At 40.5% G+C, this 10,621-nt stretch overlaps 1 protein-coding gene across 1 annotated transcript in view; it reads left to right on the top strand.

The window, feature by feature from the left end:
* Positions 1-10,564, top strand: part of urad (ureidoimidazoline (2-oxo-4-hydroxy-4-carboxy-5-) decarboxylase) — a 15,067-nt gene extending 4,503 nt beyond the window's left edge. Inside the window, exon 2 of the mRNA XM_043692777.1 lies at positions 10,006-10,564. Coding sequence (XP_043548712.1) covers positions 10,006-10,358 — 353 coding nt within the window. The 3' untranslated portion in view covers positions 10,359-10,564. The remainder of the gene's footprint in view (positions 1-10,005) is intronic.
* The last annotated feature ends 57 nt before the right edge of the window (positions 10,565-10,621 follow it).

Genomic DNA, 10,621 nt, shown 5'->3' with positions numbered 1-10,621 from the left:
GAGCTACAGGGAGAGGCTGAGCAGGCTGGGGCTGTTTTCCCTGGAGCGTCAGAGGCTGAGGGGTGACCTTATAGAGGTTTACAAAATCATGAGGGGCATGGATAGGGTAAGTAGGCAAAGTCTTTTCCCTGGGGTCGGGGAGTCCAGAACTAAAGGGCATAGGTTTAGGGTGAGAGGGGAAAGATATAAAAGAGATCTAAGGGCCAACTTTTTCACGCAGAGGGTGGTACGTGTATGGAATGAGCTGCCAGAGGAAGTGGTGGAGGCGAGTACAATTGCAACATTTAAAAGGCATTTGGATGGGTATATGAATAGGATGGGTTTGGAGGGATATGGGCCAGGTGCTGGCAGGTGGGACTAGATTGGGTTGGGATATCTGGTCAGCATGGACGGGTTGGACCGAAGGGTCTATTTCCATGCTGTCCATCTCTATGACTCTATGACTGTAAATACTCAAAGTCCCTGATGGTGATGGCCCATTATCTGTGATCAACACATCCATATATTGCTGAAGATGCATACAATTTTTTTCTAGTCATCCCCATGTTTGATGAACGAACTCTATGCACGTACAGCCATTTTGAGTGAGCATCCACAATAACTAAGAGCATTGAGCCCATGAAAGGACCTGCATGGTTGATGTGTAAACAAGTTGAGGGTTTACGAATGTTGAGGAGATTCTGGTGGGTTTTTGTTTCCCTATTGGCACTCTGGGCTCTGCCCCACCAACGCAGCTGTGCCTGCATCCAATCCTAGCTATTAGATATAACCTCACACCAGCATCTTTATTTTGAAAACCCCTGGATGACCCTGGTGGACTTCAGCTGGTATCTGGTGGCAGTCTTTGCTGGGGACAATCACTCTTGCTCTCCATAATAATATGCCATTCAATTGTATTACCATCCCTGAATCCCCCATTATCAATAGCCTGGGGATTATCATTGATCAGAAACTCAAGTGGACTTGCCACATAAACTCAGTGGCTATAAGAGCAGGTGAGAGGCTCTGACTCCTTCTGTGAGTAACTCACCTGACTCATCAAAGCCTGTCCACCATCTACAAGGCACAAGTCATGTGTGTGATGGAATAGTCCTCACTTATCTGGATGAGGGCAGCTCCAACAACACTGCAGAAGCTTGACACCATCCGGAACAAAGCAGCCCATTGATTTGCATCACATCTACAAGCATCCGCTCCCTCTGCCATTGAAGCTCAGTCGCAGCAGTGTGTACTGTCTACAAGATACTCTGCAGAAATTCACCAAAGATCCTTAAACAGCACCTTCCAAACCTTGACTATTTTCAGGTAGAAGAAAAAGGGCAGCAGGTACATGGGAACAGCATGACAAGTTCCCCTTCAACCCACCACCATCCTGACCTGGAAATATATTGCCATACCTTCACAGTCAGTGCGTCAAAATCCTGTAATTCCCTTCCTCAGGACACTATATCATACATCATGTGGACTGCAGCAGTTAAAGAAGCAGCTCACCACCACCTGCTCAAGGGCAACTAGGGACGGGCAATAAACGCAGGCCAGCCAGTGACGCCCACATCCCATGAATGAATAAAAATATTTTTCCCAGTTCTGGAGCCCATGCCCCACAAATAAAAACCTACTTCTCCCACTTGTTTATCTCTCTAAACTAATTTACCCCAATGTCAAATTGCACATGGCTCAATTAACATGACCTTTGAGTTTCTGCTTCTTAATCTAGTGCCTGGCTTCTTGTGGTGATTCCATAGTGCCTCCTCCTTTGACTTGCCTATGTTATTGGTACCAACATGGACCATGATGCCTGGAACTCCTCCTTGCACTGAAAGTTCCTCTCCAATCCTGCGCAGATGCCCCAAACACTAGCACTGGGCAAATCACGCAGCCTTTTGAAGCTGAGAACAGTGTCAATCCCTTTCATTGTACTGTCTGTTATTACCACGACATTCCTTCAAACTAGCCCCTTTTTAATGGCTTCCTTTGTCACAATGTCATGGTCAGTTAGCTCATCCACCTGACAGCTCTCGCTCTCGTAGAAAAAGTTGGAACATGTCACACCTGCTGAACAATTGCAGAAGCCAAGAGTCCAGCTCTCTGGGTCTTCCGACCGACCTGACTCACAGTCACACTCTCCTGTCTCTGAACACAAACAAGATCAGGTGACCCAATTCTAGCAGGTGTGACTGTCTACTTGTACAAAGAATCCAGCTAATTTTCACCCTTCCTGATATTACGTAGGAATGTAGGTCAGCCTCCAGCTCATAAACTCTGAATTTTTGTGGTTATTGCGATAATAAATAATGTGACAAAAAAAATCATGAAATGAATCCATAAACACTGCAACTGACAAATCACTTCCCACCAACCCTGCAGCTTCATTATTCTGCCTGCAGAAAAGTTCCTAGGCTCACTGTCCAGATATGGCACTTCATTGCCCTTGGCCATGAACCTGTTTCTGTGAGAAGAAATTATACAATGTAAGGGGCTGTTATTTGCCAATATACAGTAAGATCACTTATATTGGGTGATAACTGTTGCAGAAAGCACACATCGAAATGAGTCTTTTACTGCATCTCATCATGCTAGATGTGTATGAAGAATACTTGCAGAGAAACTAGTTGCTGTGGTTTATCATGGTAATACTTGTAAATTAAGTTTCTGACACAATAGCAGGAATAGGAAATATAATAATACTCTGTTGGAATTCTTGACTCCCTTATCTGCTCTTGGCTGTTTTGGAACAGGCTTGCTATGTTGGAATTGGTTGCAGGGCAATGATGAGTCATGCTTCCCTCTTTCATATATTGAGCCCATTCCTGCTGTCCAGTCCCAAATAACTACTGTCTCCTTGTCTTTATTTGAGGCAGTGAAGTGTCTGGAGCTTGTTCAAACACTAATGCATATTCTGCACCCTCACCAAATGAATTAGCTGAAGAGCCCTATCTTTGAAATCCTGTTAATTGAATCGATTATTGGTTTATTCTTGTCTAAATTTAGTCATAGTTGGAACATGTCACACCTGCTGAACAATTGCAGAAGCCAAGAGTCCAGCTCTCTGGGTCCCCCTACCGACCTGACTCACAGTCACACTCTCCTGTCTCTGAACACAAACAAGATCAGATGACCCAATTCTAGCAGGTGTGACTGTCTACTTGTACAAAGAATCCAGCAAATTTTCACCCTTCATGATATTACGTAGGACAAACAAAATAACTCTGAAGGCAAAACAAAATCTCAGATGCTTTGCATTTGTCTCAGAGTGGAATTAAATTTAAGAGTCATTTTGCAGCAAGATAAGGTGTCTATATACCCCTGGAAAATAAATGTCTACATCGGTACAGAGGGATCTGGGGACTTGATATAGAGCCACAGATCACTGCGTGTAGTGACATGGTTCAGTATTTTCACAATAAAGCAAACAAAACACCGGAATTCATTTCTGGAGGGTTTGAATTGATCAGCCTTGTTAAAATTCGATGAACCTTTTGTTGATTCGCATTGTGAATTGTTCTGATCTCTATACTATAAGGAGAATGTAGAGCCCGTGTAGAAAATATATATAGTCATATGAGAACTGAGGGATCATACTGGAATTATTGAACTGGCCGGAGTGTGCTTTCTCTGATGTGGGACAGAAGCAGAAATTGCTGAAAAATCTCGGCAGGTCTGGCAGCATCAATGGAGAGAAATCGAGAGTTAACATTTCTAGTTGAGTGACCCTTCCTCTGATGTGTTTGGGTAGGCAGTGAGAAGATGTTTCCAGTTGTGGGAGAAACTAGAACCAAGGACCATAAATATAAGGGAGCTTCTGAAAAAGCACTCCAACCTAAGAAATACATGAATAAGCAATTTAAGATTGTCAACTGGACTTGCAATCTGGCTTAATTACACTTTCTAGGATTTACATATACAATACTTTAGACAGGGCCCAGTTTTCTGCAGGCAAGAGGACTTCCAGGAATTATACCTTCCAAATAAACAAAAGCTTTGGGACAACTGTTCCTGGGTGCATTTCTCAAAGTAAATCTCCATCAATTAGACAAACAAGACCTTTTTGAATTAAGCAAAAACTTTGGAAGAACTGTTCCCTGGTGTATTTCATATGCAAACCCTTGACCAATCAAAGTCCTCTGGCCAATAAATGAGCCACTTGTTAATTATGTAATATATAAATTATTATTCCCTTTGAAATTAGGTATTTTTGCATCTGACCTGACGACTGCAAGAAGAAAAATCTTCAAAAAGCATGTCTCCTATTTTACTGGTAACAGAAGTTCTGTACGATACTATCAAGTGACTATAAAATGATTATTAATAAATCCATTAGTGAAGCCAAGAGAATACCTGTAGTCTGAGAGTAGTTAAAAATGTGGAGTACTTGAGGCCAGTAGTGTAAATGAATACAAGGGGAAGCTAAGTAAACAATGAGGGAGAAAGGAAGAGAAGGAAGTTCTGATACATTGTGTTCAGATTAGTTGAGTTCGGATGGGAGGATGCTCATGTAGAGCATAAACACCAGCATGAACTTGATGGGTCAAATGGCCTGTTTCTATGCTGTATTACCTAACAGGCTGAAAGCTACAACCAAGATGTAGCAATCCATCAATAGTGGTGTTACATTATCACAGTTAATGTCAACCTTATTACACCTTGCCTTATAAAGCATCTAAAGCCAAGAAATAACTGTTGAATTGACCAGGATTGGATGATAGAGGGTGGAACATTTTGAAGCTAGTTGAACAGGTGGGAACATAAGGAGCAGGAGTTAGAGTGGTCTAAGGTTCTGCATCAAATTGGAAATGGCACCAGTCTATGGCTCAGTAGTGAAACCTGGAGTTCTCTGGGGCATAATTAAGGCCTGCAGTGACTCCAAGCATGAATGTGGGAATGGATCAGCTCTAGCGAAACTCTGGTAACTGATTGGAATCATTTTTGTTCAGATTTTTCTCACTTCATACTTTAAGCATTTGCTAAAACATTGGAAATGTACAAAATCAGTATAAATGTCAGTATCTTACAGAGAAGAGGCTATAATTGCATGAGGAACAAACAGTTTGTAATGGTCTCATCACATTCACTATAGTGAGTAACTTACCTCCTAACTCCCCAAAGCCTGCCCATCATCTGCAAGACACGAGGAAGGAATACCCCCCACTTGCCTGGATGAATGCAGTTCCAACAACAGTCAAGGAGCTTCACACCAAGTTCACTTGATAGGCACCAAGCGCACAAACATTCACTCCAACACCAATGCTCCATGACAGCAGTGTGTACCATCTACAAGATGCACCAAAACTCCTTAGACAGCACCTTCCTCCAAACCCACAAACCTGTTCATTCAGAGTAACAAGGATTAGCAGATACTTGGGAACACCATCACCTGCAAGTTCCCCTCCAAGTCACTTACCATCCTGAGTGGGAAATATATTGCCATTCTTCCAGTGCCTCTAGGTCAAAATCTGCAACTCCCTCCCTCATGGCACTGTGGCTTTACTTAAATAGACTACAGTGGTACAAGAAAGCAGCTTATCACCACCTTCTCAAGAGCATCTAGAGATGGGCAATAAATGTTGGCCCAGTCAGTGACACTCACATTCCCTGAATTAATTTTTTTCTAATTGTATTCTAAAAATAATGCAGAAAACTAAGCTTAATTTTGCCCTCGTTTAATAGGCTAATCAGGTCTTAGGTTGTGATCATTAGAAGGGATAAGAAATTTTTTGTATCAGAAATATACATAAATATATTATATATGTTAAGTTAATTTTATTAAACATGCTATTTGTGTCTCCTTCAATTACCCTGTACATCTGAAATATGGTAGTCAGTCACCAGATGGCGCAATGTACCTTTTTATCGTTGTGTTGCTTAGGTATTAGCTGGTATCAAGTTCAGATTGTATTTGCGCCTATATTTTTTTTTAAAATCATATAATTATTTGAAAAAGCATGAATTAAGTTGGCAAATTGTTAACTTGTTAGAGATCAGTAATGCAGCTGCAAAATACCGTGAAAAACGTATCCAGGCTACTTCAGGAGACAGTAAGGACTGCAGATCCTGGAAATCAGAGTCAATAGATGTGAAGCTTGAAGAGCACAACAGGAGCAGGACAGTCTACATTTTGGGCCAAAACCCTTCGCCAGGCTATTTTAGTAGGGTTGAGCATGTGTTAAACTCTTGTGATTGCTTGCTTTATAGCAGGCTCACATACATATCTCAGCTGGAGTTTTCATATGCAAATTGCAATTTTGGAACTTGATACTAAATGCACCATATCAACAGTATGCCTTCAAACTGCATTTACAAAATCTTCAAGAAACTTGGTATGCCTTCTGGATTGTCTACAAAATTGCCCAAATTGTTCAGTCCGTCTGAGGCTCTCACAATTGGTATCAGAGTTTCAAGTGACATCCTATATGGCTGTGAAGAAGTAAGGATATCTCTGCCTCACCCTTCGCGACCTGTCTGCAGATATAGCTACAGTTGATCATATTAACCCTATTCAGCATCTCTCCAATGTCTTCCAATACAGTCGCTTGGTTCCATTCTTAATCACCTCATCATAGCTAGAGAATTACTATCAATGATGTCTCTTCACATTCCGACACCATTTCATCTGTTGTCCCAGGTTTATTTTCTTAGCCCGCTAATTTTTTTTATCCACATGCTACTTTTTGGCAACATCTTCAGGAAACACTCCAGTTTTCCGAGATGTCCCTGCTTTATTGCATTTGCAGCTTTTTCCACCAGTCCTTGCTTGTCCAACATTCACTATCGGATCACTCAGTGTAATTCCTCCAATTAAGTATTTTGATGATCAACCGCAAACTTTGCTCCCTTGCTACTAACAATTAAGTATCATATTTGAGATGAGCTTTTAACGACATACTGTTTACTTCTACCTCAGTAACATTCCCCAGCAACACCTCTTCTTCAGCTACTAAAACTTTCATCCAGGTCTTTATTATTTTTAGACTTGACTTTTCTAAGATTTCCCTGATTCTGTAGACTTCAGGTCATACAAAACTTGGCTTCTCATGACCTAGCTTGCAACAAATGGCATTCACTATTACTCCTGTACTGACTGCCCTTTATTAGCATCTAATTTAGCACCACATTGATTTTAAAGTTTTCATCTTTGTTTTCAAACCTCTCCATGGAGGACTGGATCCTCTATGTCTCCATAATCTCCTCTATCCATATAACCCACTGAGGTATCTGCATTCCTCTGGTTTTTGAGCAATCCTAGTTGGAATTGTTCCTGTGGCTGTGCCTTCAGTTACCAAGAACCTAGGCCCGGTTCCTCTCCACTATCTTCTCCTGTAAGTCATGGTTTGGTGATGCCAGCACTGGACTGGGGCTTTTCAAAGTTAAAAAATCATACAATACCTGGTTATAGTCCAACAGGTTTATTTGGAAGCACTAGCTTTCAGAGCACTACACACAGTACTCACATACACACACTCTCTCACAGACACTCATAACCCCCACCCCTCACACACACCCCACGCACACACACACATGTACACATACACATATTAACACAGTTTTACTTTGCTCAAAAACTGTATGAATCCATGTAAGATTCTGTAAACCATTTTTTAGATTAGAATCAGTCTGACCATTGTGGCACAGACAACCTCACAGGGAAGCTCACACCTTCAATGAATTATCTGGGCTGCCATGACACCAATTGTTAAAGTTCACTTGAGAATGTAACTTTTTTAAAAAAGTTTTGCAATTTACGTATGAAAGAATTGAAACCAACATAGTCATTCTAAAAAATGAGAGACTTAACGAACAATCCAGGTCTTTTTCAATATATATCAGTTACATCACACTGTAAACTCTTACTATAATTTCTGTGTCTTACAATCTTATTCTCCACAACCACCTGATGAAAGAGTGGCGCTCTAAAAGCTAGAGCTTCCAAATAAACCTGTTGGACTATAACCTAGTGTTGTGTAATTTTTAACTTTCTCCTGTATGATTCTTCTGATCATATGCCTCTTTGACCAACCTTTCAATCATTCATCCTAATATTTCTTACATGGCTTAGTGTTATATTTCATTTTGTAATGTTCTACCCAGTGCTTTGGAAAATGTTTTTGCTGTATGTTAAAGGCACTATATAGATGCAAATTATTGCTGTGTTAGGTGAGAATTCACATTCCTCTCCAAGTCCCTAGCTCTTTAAATTTGACAGTTTAGCAACACAATGTCAGTGCATTTACAGAGCTCTAAAATGGCAATTGGGATGCTGAGTCAAGCTACTGTCAACTGTGAGTGCTGCTATCATGGTAGACCCTCTGTTAGTTTGCTGTTCAAACTGATACAGCAATCTAAAGATGAAGACAGCTCTTATTTATTTGGTTTGAGGCTGTGTCCCTAATTAAGCTCTAGATGGCAGTGCAGGATTGTATTTGCTGATATTTCCGAACAAACCTGTTCAGAGGTGTTATTACACACTACTGGAGCAGGTTGGACTTGAACCCAGATCACCAGGCAAGATTGTATTCCCTAACTTATCTGCAGCATGTTTTGGAAGTATCTTGTGTTTTTCTCAGACACAGGAGGCAAAATGAATAAGAGCAACTGAAGCCTCTGTTGAGTGACTTCATTCTATAGTCCTGCTTCAGTCAGAAATATTACTTTTTATTCAGTCAATATCTAATCATAAGGAATGCATCTTATTTTGATTTCACTAACAAAGTTAATGATCCATTAAGTTTCTGGGGCCATACATTTATTTAAAGCTGTACCACTATGCGGTATTTTGTTTTCTTTTCAAACTCTGGTCAAGTAATTGGGAAATAAAATGTATGTAACAATCTCATTTATTGGGAATATAACTGATGCAAGTCCTGTTGAAAGAATTTAACTTTGTTCTCCTGCAGACTGGACATAGAAAAAAACATTAAGGCTGCTCAACGTTATACTTTACAGAGAACATTTTATGTTATCCTAATTAGTCTAGTTAGTTACTGATTTTCTTCAGCATTCACCCTCAAGATGTGTGTACCATTTGAAATTCAAGGTTATTTCTCAAATTTCCCATTTGATTTTCTGTATAATATGTTTCAATAACTCTGTAGCTGACTCCTCTCAGTAGCTGACAGTATAATCTCTAAAACCTCTGATTGTTCTGCTGCTTGTGGGAATCCAGTATTGAATGAACAGAAATGTTCTTCAGTGAAATATTAGAGAATCGCCAATTGGTTCCCTGTTCTCAAGCTACTAACTCCATCCCTCTCACTGCTGTCCCTAACATTGGCATCCTTCCTGACTCTGATGTGAGCTTCCAATGCCTTAATCCTTTCCATCCCAAAACCCTTTACCATCCTCCCATAACATTACAGTTCAATGTTGCCTATAATATATATTTGTTGTGCCTTTCCTCTCTTGTTTTCTTTTTGACGGCTGTGTACCTACCCAACTTTGCGATAATGTTACTTACAACTTTGTAATCTGCATTTCTCCATCTCTGTCTGCTCCTGCCTGCCTAGTTTTCTTCCACTTCTGGGATTATCTTCCTGAACCTCCACAATCTTGCAACTGGATGTTGTCCTTTAAACCCAGTTCCTAACAATTTGTTTATTTGAATACATTTGTGCTGAGCCAACCTGAACCATTTATGTGGCTAGGTATAAAAATGCATTTGGAGCATTTTACAGCATTAAAGGCACTACATAAATGCAGCTTTTTGTTGCTTATTGTATTGGGAACGTGTAATCCAGGATAAATGGTTGCATTTTCACATTTCACTAATTTACAGATATTGGCGGAAATAACATCTTGTCTCTTGCTCTGCCTTGTTGATTGACAACAATGGGCAGAATTTCAGAAATAGCAGTGAGAGAAGCAACAATGTATGATGTTGTTGTTACTTCAATTGATACCATTGCACTTAGTAATGAAGAACTGAATAAATTTGGACACTAATTTCCAGAGAAACATGTGGTATCGAAAACCTGCATAGTAAAATTGCTGTTTGCTCTTGTATTTATGTAGGGAAGGAGGGAATTCTACGATGCCACCCAGACCTAGCTGGGAGAGATCTTCTCAGAGGAACACTCTCCCTTGAATCGCAGGCTGAGCAGAACCAAGCTGGGCTAACCATCCTCACTGCTGGCCAGAGATCACAGCTGAGTGAGCTAAATGCTGCTTACAAGAACAAATTCCACTTCCCATTTGTGATCTGTGCCAGGATGAATGATAGGGAAAGCATAACGCACCATCTCCGCAGCAGGATCCGCAACAGCTCAGAGCAGGAGCTTCAAATCAGTATTAAAGAGGTTCTAAAAATCTGCCACCTCCGTCTTTTAGATATCATCAGGCCAGCTGTCCACTCTATCAAGCTTTAATAAGACAGCAGGAATTAACATTTCGAGTCTGGTGACTCTTCATCAGAACAAAGGGAAGACACCAGGAATTCACTGAAGTAGACTATCAACTCCAAAGGAAATCTGTGAATCATCTTATACAATGCAGAATGTAATATCTCAAATTGAATAAATCACATTGGGAAAGCAATAAGTGCAGCAAAACTACACATGAATCGTTTTGTTTGATTTCATTTCTTCATACATTACTGAGAATCACATTTCTGTGTATTATTTCCAGCCCT

The sequence above is a fragment of the Chiloscyllium plagiosum genome, chromosome 6 (genome assembly GCF_004010195.1).
Source record: "Chiloscyllium plagiosum isolate BGI_BamShark_2017 chromosome 6, ASM401019v2, whole genome shotgun sequence".
Taxonomy (NCBI): domain Eukaryota; kingdom Metazoa; phylum Chordata; class Chondrichthyes; order Orectolobiformes; family Hemiscylliidae; genus Chiloscyllium; species Chiloscyllium plagiosum.
The sequence above is the reverse complement of the archived record's forward strand: the minus strand, read 5'-3'. Positions and strand labels throughout refer to the sequence as shown.